We start from the raw sequence: 22,864 nt of genomic DNA on the forward strand, positions 1-22,864 counted from the left end.
AAACTTGCTCGATAGCCACGCTAACGCTAGTTTCATCGGCTGAAGCCGCCATGTTCTTTAGACTGAACTGTCGTGCTTCTCGTTGCGTAAAACCTCAACCCGCCTCAAAGCCAACGCTGATTGGACGTTCGTTTGGTGAACGGCTCCAAATTTTCTTCAACGGAGAGTCTCCAGACTGATTAGCGAGTGAAAGCTTGAAAGCTCGCGAGATCAGGATGGTCTCACGAGGCTAACTTTTGGCACCACTGTGCCAAAATTCACATTTCCTCCTAGCACACTGCCCACTAAAACTTTTGTGGAACAAACATGCTTCAACTTATTCAGTCCAAATGTGCTTGAGTTATTGTCAAGGTGTGGAGGTTTAAATTCTGAGGGTTCATCCAGAGTTTCAAATTGGGTTTCCTGGTGTTTTGCAGTGTTTATTTTGGGGAGGGTTTTTCTTTAATCACCTAGAAATCTGACGTGGTGACATTGAAAATATTGTTGAAATATAAACATTTGTATTTCCAATATATAGTCTGGGAGCTATACTTGCTTTAATTTACATACCTGATTTCAGGCGGAGTTTACTCCTAAGACCTTCAAAGCTTAAGGGATTGTGTAGTTTATCATTATGTCATTTCATTCACGTTAAAAGGCGCATTATCAGCCTAATGAATCTGCCCCCAAATATCGGCAGCACATATTAGGGATCATTTCAACTTTTGTCAAAATAATCTGTATCGGCCCCAGAAAACTGCTATCAGTTTATCTTTAATCCTTATATTCTTCAAGTTTATATCTAAACCTCCCGCTGAGCTTGAACTTAACATGTTAAATTTTCCAATGAAAATTCATGGGTGTTTTCTTGTGCTGTAACTGGATAAATAATAAACTTTGTTTTTCTTTAGGTTCTGTTTTTTTCCTTCCATCTGCTGTTAGAATCTTTTTTGATCTCTAAAAATAATTTGCGAAGTTTTTGTGTTAAACTTAAAAGTATAAACCAGATACGGTCAGATTTATTCATTGTTTTTCTTTTCAACGAATGAAGTGTTGTAAATTCGGATTGACTGACATAGTCTTCTGTATCTAAGGTTAGGTTATCTTCTGTTATTAGTGGTGTCATAATCGGGCGATTTTCCTGAAGTTTGTGTTTGATGATTGCCGATCACCTTTATCTGTTACTCTGCCTCCCTTCTCGCTGCTCGCTGCGAAAGAAAATCCTAAGCATCGTCACGAAAGGCTTTTGTGCTATGAGAATAATGTGAAGTTTGTGTCTAGCAATGAAAAAACTCCTCAGAGGTGAAGCAAATCAAAATGCATCAAAACAGCGAATCCATTGAAACATTTTAAAACAAGCTCTGCACGGAGTATGACGAGTTATTGAGGCACACTACAGAAAAAAGACCACAGTCATTACACGCTCCTCTGAGCATGATTTAAAATATGTTTAAGGAAGTTCAAGCTGTTTTTAGGCGACTTTTTTAACCTGTGCTTGAAGTTTTTTTCTGTTGCTTCCATGTTTTATAAGCTTGCTGGTATCATGTCTGTTTTCTTATTTCCAGGACATTTCGGCTCATGAAAGCAACATCCTCGGCTCCTTCTGTGACATGAATGTAAGAACCGTTTTTATTTTTATTTTTTCCCAGATTATTCTTCTGATTATTTTAACCTTTTAAAAACACCTGCACCAGCATGGAAATGTTATCAGTGGAAATGCCTGAAATTGGGCTAGTGCTTGTTTTTTTTTTTCCGGTCTGCATCTTATATCTGTTATTAATTGTAGGAATTGTGAACCTGTTTAAAGCCTCTCTAACACACATTCCAAAATCAAGCTGCCAAAAACAAAGTTTTTCACAACATATACAGATAAGAGACTGTATTTGTTGAATAAAACAGATTAAAATGTCTTAATCAGTTTTCTTCATGGAATATCCAGTTGTACCGGGAAACTCGCGTCACAATACACCGGTGTAATGTTGGTCCGAGCAGAACCAAAGGAAGGATGGTTCTGCCAAAAAATGATGCTACCAATTATTTTTTTTTTTTTTTTCGTTTTTTTAAAGAAGTCCCGTCATCAATGAAATATCAATGAGTCTTTTTTTTTTTTTTTTTACCTAAAATTACTACATTTGTGGTTATTTAATAAATTTTCATTAATCAGTAAAAACGTTAAAAAAAATTTTTTGTCGTGATCACCGAGTCTGGGAGCGGCCATTTTTGCCCAAATATAGTAGCCCCTCCCTCCTGCCATCTTCCAGCAGTGACGTCACGGTGCGGTAAGCCTAGCGCCATTCTCCCCGCTTTACAAGCTTAATCAATGGGAACTACTAGACACATCTGCAATCAACAACAATTATTGAAGATTTCCAGAGGACTTCACCATTGAAATTCACCAGAGCTATAGTGAAACTGACAATCCCCACGTGCATGGCAGCTGGATGCTGGAATACATCAGGTAAAAGTGGAAAAAAAAGAGTTATTCCACCTTTCTGATTCCTGATCCTCCACGGACGGGTTGGTCGTTGGATCGCCAACTTGAAGAGGGAGGATTTGCCATCGAACTTCTGGCCAGAGAAAAAACCCGTAATATGTAGCCAACATTTGGAAGAAGAATGTTTTCAAGATGACTTGGATAATAGCGCGTTGTGACAAACACCAGATACAGCACTGGGACTTGATCAACAGCCGATACCGCACCGTGATGTCACAAACCAGTAGGTGGCAGTAGTGTTCTTTGACAAACATGGATGCCTCCAGTAAAGCACATTCAAATGAAAATTACTCTTAATTAAAAACACATAATTTATTGAACAGGATGGAATAATTTCATATTTAAAGTATTTTCAGAAGTTTGAATGCAGTTGCATCCATTTTATTTATTTAATTTTTTTAAGTAAGCAAAACATTTTCCCTCTTTGATTGTCACACCAACTTTGATCATAAGCAGCAATCTCTGATATTAAACAGTTTTTCATCCTGATATTGATATAAAGATGGTTCTATTAGACCTGGAGGGTCTGACCAGAGAAATCTGAAACTCAAAAATAAGTTTTGGCCTCCATTTTAACACAGCCGTGCTCCTTGATTCAGATTGATAAAAGTCTGTCCTCTAAGCTTGTAACTCTTGGTTTTGTAAAGAAGAGCTATCCTGAGTCTTGTGTTGGAGGGGCGTTAAACATTTAAAGTCTCAGTGATGGTTACAGTTTGCTGAGAAGTTAAAATTCAGAATTATAAAATAAACTTTTCACATCACTACATTATTAACCCCCAACATGAACCCAGCTAGGATTAGAGAGTTTATTTAGTCTGGGCTTAAATCCTGAACTGACTGACTGATTCTCATCTTTGCTGCTTCTGGATTTCGGGAAAAAGTAATTTTCGCTGTTGAGTTTATGCTGAAGTTTCCGACCCTCCATTGTTGTTTCATAAGTGCAAACATGGTGCAGTAAGTCCCTTATAATCTCTGTGTTCTCAAGGCTTCCCTCTTAGTCCCCCTGCTGCTTCTTTTTTTGTCCTTTTTGTACCAGGTTTGGTTTTCCAGAACCTTTTCCTTTAACTCCGCTAAATGACCTCATGTGTTTAATCTCTATTGTTCTCCTGTTCTTTTCTTTAAGCATGAAATCTAAGTAGTTTTGGAAACTTCTGATTAACAACACATACGTGGTTTCTGATAGGGAGGCAAGTAAACTTTAAATAAATAAAAATGGATTGGTCTTTTTGACTAACAACAACTTACAAGCAGCCATTTTCTTAACAGTTTTCTTTCTTGAAATGCTTAATAGTTCTCTTTAAATTTGCTAAATTAAAGGAGAAAAGAACATTGTTTTAACTACTTATGGTTCCACCTTTATTAAATACTGACTGAATAAACAAAAACATAATTTCTTACACATTTCTTAACTTGGAAGGAATAACAAAACAGGAACATTTTAGGCTACTGAATTAAAAAGTTATAAAAAATGTAAACAATATAGCTGCACGTCTGGTGACATCATCACGCTGGGTTAACGCTGATGATGTCAGCAGTGCGACAGTAATCGGGAGAGTAAAGAATGGAAGGAAGCCAGGGTGTAGTTGGTGTGCTTTGTTTCTCTCACCAGAGCGTCTCCATGTTTATTGAAATTACACAGAGTTGTTTCTGCTTATCGGATCAGATGTCCGTACGTTGCGTTCAATGGTATCGCGTAATTTAGCGGGCCGAACCGTCGCTGGAGTTCCCACTGCATGATGATCAGAGCCGAGGAGATTTTAATACTGGTCGCTTTCCGAGTGTAGTGTAAATAGTGCTTTTGTCTCAAAAAGGCTCCAGTCTCATCAATGTCTTGGCATTTTCACTGCTTTACCATTTGCAACTAGTTACAAAAAAGCCAATAATTGTTTACTCAGAACATATGCTGCTGGAATAAAGTTCCCTAATGAAACTGATGATGAAAATATGTAATATAATTATAGTACATCTCTCCTTGATCTGTTAACAAACTCTGTTCATGTTCCATTCTTAAAAAGCTCTTATAAGCTCTTCCTGCAGCGGACTTGGAATTTGTTTATCTGTATGCATATTCACCCGCATGTTAGGATGCATAAAAACAACTCTGCTGTCTGTCCCCCACCAGGATGTGGAGGTGCCTCTTCACCTGCTTCGCTACGTCTGTATGTTCTGTGGGAAACATGGCCTCTCCCTCATGAAGGAATGCTTTGAGCTGGGCACACCAGAGAGCCTCCCGTTTCCCATCGCCCATGCCTTTATCACCATCGTCTCTAATGTAAGTCCCCACTCTATTATAGTAAAGGAAGAAAATGTTACAGTAAGTTGTAGAAATACTGTTTTTGTATTTGCTGATTTGTTAAAATGTTTTGAGTTTTTATAACCTCTTCTTTAGAGCCTGACCTACCGTATTTTCACGACCATAAGGCGCACCGTACTAAAAGGCGCAGTCTCAGTTATGTGTGCCATTTCTGTATTTAACACACACATAAGGCGCACCGGACTATAGGGCGCGTTTTTTATATACAGGTACATGTCCTCTACTACCTTTAAATACCTCTACTGCGTATTTAAAAATACAGCGGGGGCAAAACTGAGTATGACTGTGCTTTATTCATGTATTTATTACAAAGTATTAATCAAACCTGGGAGCTGGCCGTGAGACAGACACATCGCAGATGACAGCGCTGTGATCACTCCTAAATTAACTTAAAATCCTGAAACCTGCCGACAGAATATGTTCGCTTTTATTACCGGTATCCTGGTGCCTGCAGTTTAAATTATTTACATGAAAAACACCTGCCAGCCACCGCGGTGAACCCGGAGGCTGCCCAGCCTAGAGGCTGCTGATGAAGGGATTTCTATTGTCGGTGCACCGCTGGTATGTGGGGGTCTGAGCGCCTCCGACAGAAATAGATAATCTGGATGAACTGACTGCAATTATTAAGTTTTCAGGTGGACTTTCTCACTTAAAAACATATTAAAACTACTTTATTCCCACTGATCACAGCAAATATAGCTGCAAGATTTAGATTATTTAGATGAAAAAACACCTGCCAGCCACCGCGGTGAAGAGGAGGAGACCCGCCCAGAGGCTGCTGTTGAATTAAGTTTTCAGGTAGAGAAATAGAGCGGGAGCAAAACTGAGTATGATTGTGCTTTATTCATGTATTTATTACAAAGTATTAATCAAACCCATCAAAGTCATCATCCTCTGTTTCTGAATTAAACAGCTGCACTAAATCAGACATGCCAGTTTCCCCTTCTTCGCTGTCAGAGTCACTTTCCGTGCAGCGCGGCTCCTCAGAAATAATGCCGGCTTTTGCGAAAGCTCGAACAACAGAGCCAGCAGACACGTTAGTCCAAGCATCTACAATCCATCCGCTAAAGGTGGCGTAACTTGCCCGGCGCTGCCTTCCACTTTTCGTGAAACTGTGGTTTCAGTCTGTCATCCATCGCTCCCACGCCGCTCGCAGCCTTTGAACGGCTGGTTCACACCGATGTCGAGCGGTGGAAGTTCCTTTGTCAGACCCCCGAGATAACGGCGAGCACAGCGTTAATTTTTTTTCACCATGTTTTTCACATCGGCTGTGAGATGGGCATGCATGGAGTCACATATTAAAAGCGATGGTGATGCGTGGAAAAAAAACACCTGTTCTCCTCACATACACCTGCCTCAGCCACGCTTTCATCATCTCCTCATCCATCCAGCCCTTTCATTTGCTTTAAAATCATATGTCATCAGCGCGATGTGTCTGTCTCGCTGTCAGCTCCCAGATCAGCTTCTCTGATTGGTTGATGTGGCGCTTCCAGCAGCAAAACTTCAATTTTTTCCATCTCGAGCAGCAGCAGCGCGTTGGCGGCGCGCTCCTGACTCGCTGCGCCTGCTGCTCAAAACGCGCTGCGGGACCTTTTGCTGCGTCTATACGCTCGTCAACCGTTGACTTTGCATGTAAACTCGCTGCTTCTGCTGCACCTGCTGCGTCCGGTTCACAGCGAGCACAGCATTAATTTGTTTCACCATGTTTTTCACATCAGCTGTGAGATGGGCACGCATGGAGTCACAGAATAACAGCGATGGTGATGAGTGGAAAAAAAAAAACACCTGGTCTCCTTACATTCAGCCACTCTTTCATCATCTCCTCAATGAGGTGGTCTCAAAAGTCGCAGTTACAACACACATAGGGCGCACCGCACCAAAGGGCGCCCCCAGAGGCGTGCACAGACATTTTGGGGGGCAGGTGCTCAGGAGGGGGGGGGAGGGCACTTTTTAGCGCACGTGTAACACTTAATTATTAAAAAAAAAAGAAACGCATGTTGAATGAAATTTGACTTTTATTTGTAACATTCTCTAAACGTGAGTTTTCAATGGAAAAAAGTCACATCACCAACAGAACAGACTAAAGCGTACTTCTTTCATCTGGCTCATCTCCCTGTTTTCCCTCACCCATCTGTTCTCCCTCATCCTGGTCTTTTTCTGTCTCTGTGTCTTCCCTGAACTCTTCCTCATCTCCTGTCCTGTTATATGTTGATGGTATAGAGCTTCCCTGCTGTGACTGGCTACAATATATTAATAATAACCATCATGACAATAACAATAATAATAATGATAATAATAATAATAATAATAATAATAGCTTTAACAAATATGCCACATTAGTTTAAATAATGGGCTATTAGGGCAACATGACTGGAAGTCTTGTCACGTGGATATGACTTATGGTAGCCTACAAAATAATAGCTATTTTAATACCTGCTGCACAAACCACTTAAAAATAAAATGTGAACAGCTTTTAAGATTTTTCAATATGATTAACCCTCCTTTCTTGGTATTGTGCTGCAATTACTAAATCAATATACCATTAAGACAATAAAGAGACCAAAATGTGTTAATTTATGTTGCCTAACAAAACCTATACAACAGAAAACGTTTGTCTTAACACATAGATTTGTACAGAAGAGGATTAGGGCCACTGAAAAAAAAAAAAAGTTAACTGATTTTTAAATTTTATTTCAGTTTAACATGGGGAAAAAGTCAGAATTCTGACCTTTTTATTGTCAGAATTCTGAGATTAAAGTCAGAATACTGAGCAAAAAGTCAGAATTCTCAGCAAAAAGTCAGAATTATGAGAAAAAAGTTAGAATTATGAGATTAAAGTCAGCATTCTGACTTTTTTCCAATACTAAACTGAAATAAAATTAAAAAATCAGTTAACTTATTTTTTTTTTTTTCAGTGGCCCTAATCCTCTTCCGTAGATTTGCAATTGCAAACTCTACCTAAATTATTTGTAGCCTATGGGGTCGTCCTCACGTTATCTGTCATTGACTTGGGCTACAGTGTAAAACCTTCAGAATCAGAATCAGGTTTATTGCCATTGTTAGTGAAGGAGTTCACAAACTAGGAATTTTTTATGGTACAATCGTGCAACATGAAACATATAATATGGAATAGGTAAATAAAATTATAAAAATATCTAAAAACTGTGGGTATACGTCATGCAATAAAATAGACTAATGTATACACTTAAGATTAAAAATATGGATACAAAATATAAAAAGTAAAATAGCATCTTACAAGAAGACAACTAGTTTATCTGGTGACCAGTCGGCAAAATGCGTGTTTGGTGCTGCTGAATGAGACATTTTAATGCCCAACAAAATGATTCTGCTTGATCTGTATATTACCTGGCTAATGGGGCACGGGAGAAGCAGCCTGTCAGCGACCGTTCCTGCTATCTGAAAACTGCTATGATGCTGCGCATCTGGCATGCCCTGCGGGCGACCGAGCGAGTTCACGTGACAAAGGAAGAGAGAGAGGCTGGTCGGGTGTGCGCAAGTAGGTCGGTCATTTCGGGGCATTGTTTCAGTCGTTTTTAATGGCTCAGGTTTTCAAAAGATCATTTCAAAACCGACCTCAGTAAAATCTTAATAATATTAATAAAAAAAAAAAAAAAAAAAAAAAACGAGTTTCAAAAGGGCATTTTCTTTGATAGAGGGCAAACTTCCTAGTGCTTTAGCACCACCTAGTGTCTGTGTGCACGCCCCTGGGCGCCCCGCACATTTTGAGGGGAAAAAAAGACGTTTATGTGCGCCTTATAGTCGTGAAAATACGGTATATGGTATTTTGAAGGCTGATATCGATATCGGGGATTTAAAAAATACAGTAATTGAGGTATATCGACCAGAATATATGTCAAGCTGTAGTCCAACTCATATTCTCATAATAACAAAAAAAAATGTTTCAATGGAAAGAAACAGCTATAGAATTAAAATAAGCTACCTTAGTTTCAACAGTGACTATAAGTAGAATCAATTTCTAAAGGAAAAGTCCGGTCAGCAGGGAATTATCAATGGATCATTATCTATAACAATAGTTTTCGTCGCGATCACGGAGTCCGGGAGCGGCCATTTTTGCCCAAACATAGTATCACCTCCCTCCTGCCATCTTCCAGCAGTAATGTCACGGTGCAGTTAGCCTAGCGCCATTCTCCCCGCTTTACAAGCTAAATCAATGGGAACTACTAGACCAGGGTTTCTGTGGGTCACTAAAAGTCATTGGATTACTATTTTTTTTTTCAAATTAAGGCCTTAATTGGCATTAAAATTCATTAAATGTGATTATTGTGGCATTTAAAATGCTTTAAGTTATAAAAAACAAGTTTATAAAAACAATTTCGTAACATATATCAGATATAACTGGTTTAACGTGTTTGCGCAGAACCTCTTCTGGTTGATCGTGAAGCCCTGTGTTCGAAAAAGAAACTGGAGGCGGAGAAAAATCTAGAGAATGTGAAAATGTACATTTTAACAAAAGTTGCTGGAAAACGAGGAATTAGGGACATGGCTGAAGCCTGTCAACAGTAAAGGTGACAAAGGATTTTAACGTGTCTCGCGCATGCCCTCTACGATCTCCAAGGGACTCAGAGCGGAGCGGACGGGAGCCACAGCGGAGGCTGTAGGCTTTGCTTTGTGCAGGCGGTCTGGAGCGCAGCGGGGCGGAGCGCTGACAGAGTATGAGGGATTTCGGGGTTAGCATGACATGTTGGTCGTGTTGCTGTTAGCATAAACAAAACGTGTTGCACAATGCTTGCACACTGTTGCACTTTTATCCACAGCTTTCTTTCCGCCGTCATCCTAGGTCACTCTAAATGCAAAGTGGTCCCATACAGCAGACCTATAAAGTGCTGCTGGCGCGTCTTCCAACTCCTGTTCTTTCCCACTCACCATACCCACACAATTCTCCACAACAACTAATCTTTTTCTGCTTCACCCGGCTACGCTGCTTCACTTCTTCTTCTTGTTTACTACTGGCGGTTGGCTTTGGTCGCAGTACCGCCACCTTCTGCTCTGGAGTGTACACGCTTCGCCTATGAGAAAAAGGAGCAGCGCATGAACCGAACGCAACACACGCGAACCAAACCGAGACAGTTGAACCGAACGGTTCAGACGGTTTTCATAAACCGTTCCATCCCTAATAAATATATATATATATATAAATGCCTAATAGTCATGCAGCTTTTAAAACATCTAAACAGCATTACAACTAAATACATAAGTTGGAGCTTTTTAAAAATTTGTTTAATTGAAACTTTAACTTCTGAATTTATGAACCCCAGTACAGCATGCATGTCAGCATGAACCGTAGTCGGACACGAAATAATAATCTTATTTTCCTTTTAAAATTACCTTGATTTCACAAAGAGCTAAAATTTAAGATATCAACGCTCAGGAAGTTAGGGGGTTGTTGTGATTAAGTCAGACGCTAAAATCAGCCCAATTTATCGGCCTGCAGATTTATCTGTTGGGCTCTACTCTTCTCTAGAGAACTCCCTTTTACAATCTTCTGATCAAATAATGATGTAGATGTATAAAATGCCTAATAGTTGGTATGTTTTTGGTTATTTTACCTTCCCACAGATACGAATATGGTTGCACATTCCTGCGGTTATGCAGCACATCATACCCTTCCGCACCTATGTAATACGGTAAGTTACTCACAGACTGTTTTACTTTCATTGGAAAAGAGAAGCACGCTGCTTAACTGCGTTTAATTCCATAAGCTATGGCTCATTATTACTGGCTAAAAGTTAAATTAGATTTCCCAGCACACTTGGTGGTCATTTGATTGTTTGATGGTATCCCGTTCTGGTAACTCATAGCTTTCAGAGCTGGTCTTAAGTTATTGACAGTTGGGCTGGAAAAGTTGGTAGGAATGTCTGCTACTCTTGGTTTAGATCTTTATTTGCTGACCTTTCTTACTACTTCTAATTTAACAGGTGATTGAATGACTAATTAAATATTGAGTTCCTCAAGGCGCCATTATTGATCACTTTATTTTTCCAACTATATGATCCTATAAGATTTGCAGACAGAGGCAGAAACCTTGTGGACTTAAAAATGGCCAGTGAGGCACAGAAAACACACTAAAAGAAAAAAATCAGACTGGATCCAAAAATCGTAGACCTCTGTTTTTTATATACATTTGCAAGAAAAATAAACTCTTCTTATATTTTAAAGCAGAGAAGCAGGGTTATCACTTTCTTCAATCACAGCAGAAGCACACAAAAAAAGACCCACATTTTAACAAACCCAGCTTTTTAAAGCATCCGCCTGTACCATCTATAACTAAAGGAGTGGAAACTCTGACAACATTTACATTTTATATTTCGGAAGCAATCGTCTAAATTAAACCTGCAGAGCAGGGGCAACCAATTAAAAATCAGCGGGGTCAGAATAAAAGCAAATCAACCACCAGTGAAGGTCCGGAGACATGTTTGATTATAATCCATTACTTAAAACAGAATTTAAGGCTGAAATAAAATATAGGTGTTTATGCCTCCATGTTATACATTGGAATTTGAAATGATTAAAAGTTTTTCCATTTTCAAATCTTAAGTTGTTTTTCAAGTAGAGAACAACAATCTTTCAGTTTGGTATATAGAATATATCCTGATTCACTTTTGGGTTTGAATGGAGACTAAGCCATTCTCAAGCACATATCAAGGTGCTCATTTAGAGCTTGGATGCAGATTTATTTTTGATTCTGTTCATGGTGGAGAATCCTGCTTCACAGCAGCAGGTTGAGCCAAACATACTCTAAATGTGCAGGGTCATCTTTGAAGAAAGAACTCCATTTCTTAAAAGTTATTTTTAAAATAAGTGATAGTTGTTGCTAGCGTTAGTTTCCACGACCTTTTCTAGTTTTTAAACGGTAAATCTTTTCAGCTGATTGGCACTTTGCAGCGACAGGTGGGTGCTCTGTTCCGTACACTTAGAGGAAACCCTAGTCATCTGTCACTTTGTCAAATATCCTTCCGTAAAAATTCAAAAAATATCCACTGGACTTGGTTTTCAAGATTTGAAGACGTTTCGCCACCTCTCCATGAAGCTTTCTCAATTCAAATGTCTGGATCCGCAGTTAGTTTGAGGCCCCGTCCACACGAAGTCAAACCCTGCCCTAAACGCACAAATTTTTCACCAAACCAGCCTTTTTTTACACGCATGCGTCATAGCGTCGCCTCTAAACACGCATGCGCGACACAGTATCACAACAACAATGGCGCCGTTGCTGCTAATGCTACTCACCCTGCTGTCGGGCTTACAACAGAATCTTCTTCTTCTGGAATATCTCCAGGAAGAACAGAGCAATATCGACTTCATAGTTCAGCACCTGAATTTGACTGAACCACGAAAATGGACCCGCAGGGCAACCATGTATAAATATTAGTGCGCGTGCCCAACATTTCGTCGCTTATTTTTGCTTTGGCACGACAGCGCCACTTACAGGCCTGGCATACATTTTGCAGCGTTTTCATGCATTTGTGTGGACGCTCACATTTATTTTATGTCTCCGTCTTTACGGCAAACGTTTTGGAAAATATCAGCGTTTCGTGTTCGTTTTGATTTTGTGTGGACGGGGCCTGAGTCTTATATGGACAAGGCCTCGTATTGCTTGGAAACATGCAATGGTAACCGATGAATGGGTCGTTTAGTTCCATCGTTAGCCTGTAATACCTGAAACCTGTCTATGATTCTAGGGGTCAGTCGTTAAAGGGGGGATTGCCATTAAGGGGGGGATTTGTCAAATATCTCTTTGAAAGGTCTCAAACCTTAGGGATGGTTGACCTAAAAAATTTCTTGATTAATTTTTTCCTTCAAGCTTAAGACAAGTTTAATTGGTAAAGTTTTCGACATGTCTTCTATAAACAAATGTCGAGGTCTCTGCTCACTGTGAGCTTGGATGCCTACCAGGGCTCGATGTTAACCATTGCCCGATCGCCCGTGGCAAGTAGTTTTTATTGTCGGGAGAGTACAAATCGCAAAAAAAATATTTATCACTCAAAATTACTTTAAAATCACAGACATTCGCTGAAAACGACCCAGAAGCGTTGCCGACGCCATTTTTGTTGTTTTGTACACATTCTCGCATGATTTGAAAAAGCCGGGTGATTTTCCGCCAGATGGCGTGATTTTTGTCCACCTACCGGTAAGTATGATGTAGTTACCAAAACGACAAACAAGCTAGAAAGCGCTATCATATGGCAGTCTTCTGTACAGTGATGCAGGTCATAGATCAAAAAATGTTTATTAATTTTTTTCTCTCTCAGACATTGGAGAGGTGCATTTAGATCTTATAGAGCTAAACATGTTAAATTGGTGACCTGTTATGTTATTATTATTGTCTTGTTGCTGCATTTATTTTGTCAGGGAAAACTAATCCTGAGTCAGTTAAAAGTCAGGGAATTCTAAAATGATGTCAGACTGTGGAAACCCTGAATAAAATAACTGTATAATGATCCTCTAGAAAAGTCACATTATATTAATAGTATTATCTTGTATAAACATACCGTGACTCTAAAATAAAAGTTATTCATTTGTGACATTGACTTCTGTCTTGTGATTCATCTTAAGTTTTTAACCTGTCAAGTTTTTTTTAGATTTTTAGCATTACAATTTATATTTTTCCAAGCACACAACAGTTTAAAGCAGGCATCCCCAAACTCGGTCCTCAAGGGTCGCTGTCCTGCAGGTTTTAGAGGTTTCCTTGCTCCAGCACAGCTGATTTTAATTGAAAGCTGATTAACAGGCTTTTGCTCTACTGCAATCATTATAATCAGCTGTTTTAAAGCAGGGAAACCTCTAAAACCTGCAGGACAGCGGCCCTCGAGGACCGAGTTTGGGGATGCCTGGTTTAAAGCAAAGTTTAGTTTGAAAAGAATGTGCAGGAAGGATTGAAAAGCATGTTAACACGGTAATGTAGGCTTGAGTTCATTATCTGACGCACGCATATACACACCAGTAACCTGGAAACTTAAAAAATACTGAATTACAAAAAACATTTAAAAAGCAAAGATGTTTCATTGATAAACAAAAATGAATATTAGGAACTATATTTATCAAACATTATACTGGGCAAGTGAAAATTGTTTCTGGGCAAATGAAATGTGGAAGTCACTTGCCCTTCGGTCAAGTGGTAAAAATCCTAAACGTAAACCCCTGCCTCCGCTAAACTACAGATCAAACCATCATGCCTTTATCTCTCCCATCAATCATTCATATGAACATTTTCTTTGCCATGCGTCCCCGATAGAGGATTAAAAGCAGTCTGCTGGTTGCAGGTATCTGTGTAAGCTATCTGACCAGGAGCTGCGACAGAGCGCCGCCCGCAACATGGCCGACCTGATGTGGAGCACGGTGAAGGAGCCGCTGGACAGCACGCTGTGCTTCGACAAGGAGAGCCTGGACCTCGCCTTCAAATACTTCATGTCTCCCACGCTCACCATGCGGTTAGCCGGACTCAGCCAGATCACAGTGAGTCACGCTTCCAACGCCACAGAGTTCAATGATGCGTTCACTGACGAACAAAAAAAAAAGAAAAACAACAGTTGGAACAAAGTGGGAGTCCTGTTTGTCATCATAGATCTTTGATTGCGACTGATCTGTTTCCTCAGAATCAGCTCCACACATTTAATGATGTGTGCAACAACGAGTCGCTGGTGTCTGACACAGAAACGTAAGTGAGCCATAAAAAAAAAAAAACCAAAGCAATCTCCATGGTAACGCCTGCAAAGCAATATCCTGTTTGGATTAAATCTTTCCTTCTCGTTCATCTTGTGTTTTGCTTCACTGAAAGTCGTGGAGGATCTCATCCAGCTTCTCTTCTCTTCTCAGATCCATCGCCAAGGAACTGGCTGACTGGTTAATCCACAACAATGTAGTGGAGCACATATTTGGACCGAATTTGCACATTGAGGTTAGAGCCGTCAATCTATAACATAAATAAAGCCCCCTCTATATGTAAACAGTTAGATGTTAATTAACCCTTTATAGGGCAAGTTAGTTTTTACTTTTTAACTTTTATTTAATTTCTCCCAAACATACAAACTTTGTAGAAGACTGGTCAAAAACAATATCTGCACTACATCTCACATGTATATACAAGAGTCCGTCCATGAGTTCTATGTCCACAGCGATTGTCCGTTAGAGTCCATTTTACATTCCACTCCGTGTTTCCAGATATTTGTGAAGAATTGGAGACTTCCATCAATGTAATGTCCAAGTCTAATCAGAGTCATAAAATCAGATATCAGTGATTCCTATAAAGAAATGGAGGGGGGGTTCCCTGCCCACCCATTTCACCATAATGGCCTTCCTTGCTAACATTAAAAGTGACTGTATCACATGCTCATGTTTTACTAGTGGCTTAGGAATATGTCCCGACAAACACATGGGTGGGTTTTCTGACACATTTTGACCAATAGCTGTAATGATTCTGGCACAATCATCTTTCCAAAATGACTGAATAACATCACATTCCCACAAACAGTGAAACCTGGTGCCCACAGAAATTTTACATTTGGGGCAATCTGGAGAAGTTCCCACATTGTACTTGCTAAAAATATAGGGAGAAATATATACATTATGCAAATGTTATACTGCATTTCTTTAAATCTGTTAGAAACTAGGGTTGTCATGATACTAAACTTTTCAACTCGATACCGATACTAAGGAAAATATTCAATACTCGATACCATTTTCGATACCACAAGGATAAAAACAAAGACTCCAAAATTCAACAGAAATATTTTCATTAATAAATAAAATACAATAAATAAACACAATAAAGGTTGTATGCTGTGCATAATATTAAGCAAGCTTGATAAAAAACTTATAAAATTCAAATTAAGTGGTCCTTCCTTGGCTATGCTTTGCACACATAACAATGACACAAGTACATCTTATTTTGACATTTGACCAATTAGATTAGGGATGCACGATATAATCGGCCCCCTATCGGTATCGGCCTTAAAACTGAATATTGGACATCGGCCACCCCACCGATATTTACCGGATATTTGATCAGCTTCTGAGTTTCTGAAGTCTAAAAAAAAAAAATAATAAAATACTACTTCTTCTTCCTCAAAAACGTCTTTTTTACAGAGTTAAAAACTTCTAAAGACAAGGGAAAAAATATGGATACATTAAAATATCACAATATCTTCATATGCTGATATATTGCCATTTAAAAACACCATATCAATCTAATAATATACTAATGAAATATTGCTATATGTCATAGTTATGCTACGAAATCCCCCGAAAATTCACCAAACTTTGCCATATTTTTATATGTTGATATATTGACGCAAAAACAAAATCTCACAAGAATTTGCAAAATATCACGAGAGTTTGTAACAGAACGATGAAATTTCACGAGATTTTGAAAGTAAAATAGATCAATACCGTGTTTTTAAAAATCAATTTGATATCAGCATATGAAAATATATTTGAGTATATTATTTTTCAAAATGTCAGAAATGGATAACAAAACTGCTATTTTCAATGACTACTTATTTTTGTCCAGCTTTAACATCGGTATCGGTTATCGGCTACATGAGTTTTAAAATATCGGCATATCGGATATCGGCCAAAATCCCAATATCGTGCATCCCTACCTTGAATGATATATTACCAACTGGTCAAGAAAAACGGTTAAAAAACGGTTAAAAGCTAATTGAAAAGTTAAAAAGTTAATAAGCCTAGTTAATAATTAAATTAATAAACTAAAAAATGTAGGTGCCAGTATCAGCATTAATACCTCTAAGGTTACGTTGTACCAAAAACATAACCTTACAAGTGGTTCTTTCTCTCATAGTGTGTTTTTCATGAATTTCTTACAGAAGCACTTTTGTTATTTTTCTAAATAGTTTCGGGCAAGTTAGCGTTTCTTTTTATTCCATTGACATTTATACATTCATTTTTGAATGTTACAAAGGTAATACGTTCTTGTCCTGGATTCTAATAACACTATTGGCTTGAATTTTTGATTTCCAAAGTATTTCACTGAGTGCACTATAAAGGGGTTAATGTTGGAGAAGTTCTTTTTATTCTTTTGGGATGTTCAGCTCTTCTGCTAACTTGAGCTGAATAACCCAGCTGACTCTAAGAGACGGCATAGTTTGCATTCCCCCCCCACATGTCTCTGTTTGTTTTCCAGATCATTAAACAGTGCCAGGTCATCCTGAACTTCCTGGCTGCAGAGGGCCGTCTCAGCACGCAGCATATAGACTGTATATGGGCTGCAGCTCAGGTAGGTCCAAACAGAGGTTCCCATTACGCTAAGTTCAGACCGCACGTAGCAGAAGCAGCAAAAACGCGTTAGCTGCTTCATTTTTTTTATGCTTGTACAAGTTAAGTTCTGATGCGCGACGGAAGAATTTTTGCTGCTGGGTCTGATACTCCTTAGGCGGAGCCACCCTATCCTTTCTTTGCCTGTAACAATGGCGGCTATATTTGCTTTTATAAGGGGGTGAAAAGTAGTTTTATTATGTTTTTAAGTGGGAAAGTCCACCTAAAAACGTTATCTGTGCAGTCAGTTCATCCAGATTAGCATCCTGCCTTTAAATATTATCTCGCTGTCGGCGCCGCTCAGACCCCCCTACAACAGTGGAGCCCTTTCACTAGGAATCCCGTTCAATGGCAGCCTCTGGCCCGGTTGCCCCTTCACAGTTTTCCGCTACTGTTTAAGCCGGCCAGAAGTAAATGTTAGCATTTTTCACGTACATAATCCATAATGCAGGCACCAGAACAATAAAATAATTTTTCGCTGGCAGGTTTCAACATTTTAAGTTAATTTAAGCACAAATAAACTGTTTCAGAGGAGTGAAATTTAAATTTCTCTTATTTTTTATATTAATTTATCCTAATTACTCACTATAAAAGTTTTAACTCAGTCTGTTACACCTGGAAAGCCACACAATTCTCTGCAGGATGGTGTTTATAGACCAGACATAGCTTCTTCCCATAACAAGCCAGATTCTTCCTCAAGGTTTTATTCATAACATGTTACTGTTAACCAAAGTGTGTATAATTTGTTTTGACTCTCACTACTTTCCATCGTTGTAAGTAAGGGGAAATAAACGGTGGGGCAGAACGGGGGCTGAATACTGTGCGATAAGGCCTGTATGATGAACTATTCTCTCTTTGCAAAGATATGAGAATAAAGTGCAGACTGAGTGAAAACCGTCGGTCTCTGTTGATTTAACTAGGGTGAATAGTTGAATAATTTTTTCCCTGTACGGTCTGTCTTCCTGCCAGCTCCCGGATCAGCTTCTATGATTGGTTGATATAGCGCATCAAGCAGCGGAAGTTTAATTTTCTAACTCCAGCAGCTGCTGCTTCTGAAGCATGTTGTGCGCTTCAGATGCTCAGAAGCTTGTGAGGCGCTGCTCCTGCTCCAAACGAGCTGCGGGACCTGTTGCGGCGCCAAAATGCGCGTCAACCATTGACTTTCCATGTAAACTAGCTGCTTCTGCCGCTTGCGGTCTGAACGTAGCTGTTAGGTTTATTCAATGATGATTATAAAATTAATGTGTGTTCATATGAAACATTGTAGAAATGAGATGCTTCACTCTGTCTCATGATTCAGTCAGTTGAGCATCCTGTCTTATGACCTGATCAACTGTCCTGTCAGAACAATACTCTGTTTGTAACCATGTGTTATGTTCTGTTAATAAAAGCGCTCTGCAGAGGAGCTCCGGCTCTTTCCCCTCCTGCAGGAAGCTGTGTTTGAAAATCCCTTACTGTGTATTCAGTCCTTCTTTTAGGAACCTACATTTTTGAACCTAACAGTAGCATTAGCACTGCTTCATTCCATCCACTAATCTGAGGGCTGCCTGCAGGTTCTCACTCATTACTGCTGCTAGAGTCAGAGCGGAGCAGTTCTGTTGGGATTGGGGCAATTGTATGTAGATTGGTTTCTCTCTGACAGAGAGTGCAGAATCAGGCCTCTGCCAACGCTTTTCATTTTATATTTTCCTTTGCTTCCAGCTGAAACACTGCAGCCGCTACATCCACGACCTTTTCCCGTCACTGATAAAAAACCTGGACCCAGTGCCTCTCCGTCATGTCCTGAACTTGGTCTCAGGCCTGCATCCGAGCGCCCACACTGAGCAGGTACTCCTCAAGAACTAACCTGAGAAATAAAGTCCTAACACCAAACAGCTGTGGTGTCTTTTCTCCTTCAAGTGGATTCCTGATGTTTTCATGTCTTTCCCCAGACTTTATACCTGGCCTCCATGTTGATCAAGGCGCTGTGGAACAACGCTCTTGCAGCCAAGGCTCAGCTCTCCAAACAGAGCTCCTTTGCTTCGCTGTTAAACACCAACATCCCCATGGGGAACAAGAAAGGTCTGTCTCAATTCTTCTCCATATAAAGCCGGGCTTACACTGTACGATTTTTTTGCACTTTTCGTGCCAATTCTAAAGTCGTGCAAATCGCTCAGTGCGCAAACGAGTGAAATGGAGTTCTTTCTCTAGAATTGACGGACCGTAGTAGCCACGTTTGCTCTGCCATGTCTTTGCCCAAATACGTCGCCTTTTCAAACAGTGACTTTCCTATTACCCTAAACATTCATGTATTTTAATGGGGTTTCATGTGATAAACCAACGGTAGGTAAATGGATACGAAATGTTCTGAAGTTTACTCTTATGCCATAAAATAAAATCATCTGCTGCCTTTTAGGATCAAGACTAACCTAATTAGTAAATTAGTTTGACCGTGTGTGAATCTCTACAGAAAATGTTTAGTTCCAAAAAAAAAATGTTACTGAACGAAGCGCTTGGAGACGGAGGAAAGCAGCAGGCATGTTGTGGAGAAAAGCTGCGTTGGGTTGGGTTATAAAATAATGGAGTGAATTTTTTCCCTTTATTGTTCAAAGCAAGGAATACACATAGTAAGCCATCTGTGTAAACTACAGCAAAAGAAAAAAAAATCCAATCTGGAAATGAAGCCTTGATATACATTTTCTTTTTTTAATTTTCTGATTTTTACAAATAGCATGTTTTTAAATTTCTTTTCACAGATTACCTCTAGCACAAAACAAAGGCCCGGTGACACTGACCAATACAACGGTGCTACTAACGTCCAACACGCCAATCGAAAAATAAATAAATATTTTTATTTTTATTTTTTTTAAATAACATGGCAAAATTATTTTCAAACATTTTTTTGGATTAAAGCGATTTACGTCTCATTTCTGCACTGCCTTTTTTTTTTCAGTTTAAGAAATGTTTTCTTTGGTACAAAATTCGCTCCTTATAAAAAACAGACAAGAGTCCATCATTTAAAACTAGTTTAATGATATAAATACCAACTGAACACCTGAACACCTCCACCTGAACAGACAGGCCAAACTGTCCTTTCTTATGACCTAATCATATGGCAACTCCATTTGGACAAACTGTATTGCACCTGTTTCTTAAGGATCAAATCTCTTTTAGAGTCTCAACATATTGTGATCTCTATTTACTATTATTTTACTTTTCATTTGGGATCTAAAGTAGCCAAAAGTAAAAAAAACAATCAAGTCGGCCTTGAAGGAAGGTACTGCCTTCTAAGACTGATCTCTGCCATTTAACAAGGTGACAAAAAAACTCTCAGCTTATTTTTATTCTTTTTATTAAGATCTGAGGGCAGAGGAGGACCAATAAACCAATAAAACGGTTATTCTACTTGTAGGAAACGAGCGGTTGTTGTTGACACAAATTTAAAAGTAGTGTAGCTTAATATGGCTAACTGACCGAGCTAAATGAAGCTAACCTGTTAGCTACTGAGCACAGCTAGCAACAGTGCTACCCAGCTCTCCCCCTTTATATCATGGTGTAACAGTTACTTTGTTAACAATAAACAGGGTTTTTTTTAACGTTTTGTAATCGATCAGAAAAACTTCATCGGTCATTAGACACGCTAACGCTACAGATGCTCCCGACTCGGCACGCGGACGCTGCGTGATGTTATTATCGTTGTCTGGGCAACCACAATGCTTTACATCATGTAGCAACATTCAGTCAATCATGTAGCTTAACTTCACTGGCACAGATCTGGTACCTACACAGGCAGCTGAGAGGCCTTTGGCTCCTCTGGAGGAGCTGCAGAGATTCCCAGCTGAGGAGTAAGAATCCGTCTACAGGGGATTATTTTTCAGTCGAGGTCATCCAACGATTCAGTTTAGTGCTACGTTGTTTTCACTTTATTGGGTATAACATGAGCAAATTCACTGTGGGTTTTGTTTTCTCCGTCTGTGGGATTGATCAAGACCAAGATGTTTCTGACATGTTAAAGCTTGATCAAGACCAAGATGTTTCTGACATGTTAAAGCTTGATCAAGTCCGTCTTCTTCGCCGCCAGGTTCTCCGGCCGCCAGTCCAGACAGCAGCGATAACAGTGACACTCAGCACAGCGGAGGCAGCGACATGGAGATGGACGATCAGATGATGGTGACCGGCAACAAGAGGAACCAGCAGAGGCTTTCGGATACAGAGGTGAGCTTATCGGCTTATTGGCTCCAGCCCAGTTCCCTGGGAGTCACTCCCAGTACTGACTGGGAGGTCTGTGTTTCTTCAGGAGTCGATGCAGGGAAGCTCTGATGAGACGGCCAACAGCGTGGAGGAGGGCAGCAGCGGCCCGGGCAGCAGCAGCGGCCGCAGCGAGGCCTCCAGCAACGAGGCGGCCTCCAGCCGGGCCAGCCAATCAGCCGGCAGCCCCGGCAGCGAGCTGCACTCTGATGACTTGGCCGACAGCGAGGCCTTGAAGGAGGAAGAGGAGGAGGAGGAAGAGGAGGAGGATGACGAGGATGAAGATAATGACGAGGAAGAAGACGACGACGAAGGAAACGGATCCACCGTCGAGGACGGCCAGCAGAAGGAGGGGCGGGAGCACACCGAGACGAGGAAGAGGAAGGCGGGGGAGGCGCTGGGCGAGGGGTCGAGTCACGGCGGGGGATCCCTCGGATCAGGGGGAGGAGCCAAAACCAAGGTCCTCCAGTTTAGCCTAGAGAAATCTGCCGCCATGGTAACGGCGGCGTCGACTTCTTTAGAGGGCCGGATGAGAATGCTGGACGCTTGCTCTTCATCCTCATCTGCTCGGGCGGAGGCGGTGGAGCCGCAGCAGCAGGCGGAGGACGGCGGCTCCTCTCAGACCATCCAAGGCCCTCAGGAGCCCGCCTGCCTGCCCAGACCAGGGGACTTCCTGGGAGAGGCCATGAGCAGCGAGCTGTTCAACTGCCGCCGATTCATCGGCCCACAGCACCACCACCATCATCATCACCATCATCATCATCATCACCACCACCATGAGGGGTAAGAAATAACCAAACCTGCCGCTTCGCCTTTCATCCCTCATAAACATCATGATTTGAACTGACCTTCCTCTCCTCCATCAGTCCCATGGTGGAGGACATGCTCAGCGCCGACGACGTCAGCTGCAGCAGCTCCCAGGTCAGCGCCAAGTCCGAGAAGAACATGGCGGACTTTGACGGCGAGGAATCTGGCTGCGAGGAGGAGCTGGTCCAGATCAACTCCCATGCCGAGCTGAGCTCCCACCTCCAGCAGCACCTCCCCAACCTGGCCTCCATCTATCATGAACACCTGGTGCAAGGTGAGCCCTGCTCCTCGGCTCTGATGCTCATTTCTCTGAAGTAAACCTTTATCCAGCAGTGAAGCGGGTTACCAGAGCTAAAAGCGTCGTCTTTGTGTTTCTGCAGGTCCGTCTGTTCATAAACATCAGTACTCCAGCCACGCTGTGACTGACATCAACCTTGATAATGTCTGCAAGAAGGGGAACACTCTGCTGTGGGACTTGGTGCAAGATGAAGATGCCGTACGTAACCCCTCTGTCAAGTCTGCTTCATATAACATTTATTCACTCCTCTGATTAAAAAAAAAAAACATAAAGACTTTCTCTGTATTTTGATCTCTGTATTTCCTCACTAGACTGGAGGAGGGTTCATATTTATTTTTCCACTTACTGAGAATTAAGCCATTAAAGTAATTGAAAACTCATTATTTGGTTTTGCCATGAAGCGTTGTTTATAAAGCTTTAAAGCTCAGCTTTGATG

At 40.6% G+C, this 22,864-nt stretch overlaps 1 protein-coding gene across 1 annotated transcript in view; it reads left to right on the plus strand.

Annotated features, from left to right (window-relative positions):
• usp34 (ubiquitin specific peptidase 34) overlaps positions 1–22,864 on the plus strand; it is a 96,800-nt gene that overhangs the window by 14,483 nt on the left and 59,453 nt on the right. The window contains exons 4-16 of the mRNA XM_038278007.1: positions 1,545–1,595; positions 4,596–4,745; positions 10,386–10,453; positions 14,087–14,279; positions 14,420–14,481; positions 14,640–14,721; positions 16,966–17,058; positions 18,798–18,923; positions 19,028–19,157; positions 21,157–21,290; positions 21,373–22,106; positions 22,190–22,404; positions 22,511–22,626. Of these exons, the coding sequence (XP_038133935.1) occupies positions 1,545–1,595; positions 4,596–4,745; positions 10,386–10,453; positions 14,087–14,279; positions 14,420–14,481; positions 14,640–14,721; positions 16,966–17,058; positions 18,798–18,923; positions 19,028–19,157; positions 21,157–21,290; positions 21,373–22,106; positions 22,190–22,404; positions 22,511–22,626 (2,154 nt within the window). The remainder of the gene's footprint in view (positions 1–1,544; positions 1,596–4,595; positions 4,746–10,385; positions 10,454–14,086; positions 14,280–14,419; positions 14,482–14,639; positions 14,722–16,965; positions 17,059–18,797; positions 18,924–19,027; positions 19,158–21,156; positions 21,291–21,372; positions 22,107–22,189; positions 22,405–22,510; positions 22,627–22,864) is intronic.

Source organism: Cyprinodon tularosa, unplaced genomic scaffold (genome assembly GCF_016077235.1).
Source record: "Cyprinodon tularosa strain WSP-4 unplaced genomic scaffold, ASM1607723v1 ctg137, whole genome shotgun sequence".
In the NCBI taxonomy this organism is placed as follows: Eukaryota; Metazoa; Chordata; class Actinopteri; order Cyprinodontiformes; family Cyprinodontidae; genus Cyprinodon; species Cyprinodon tularosa.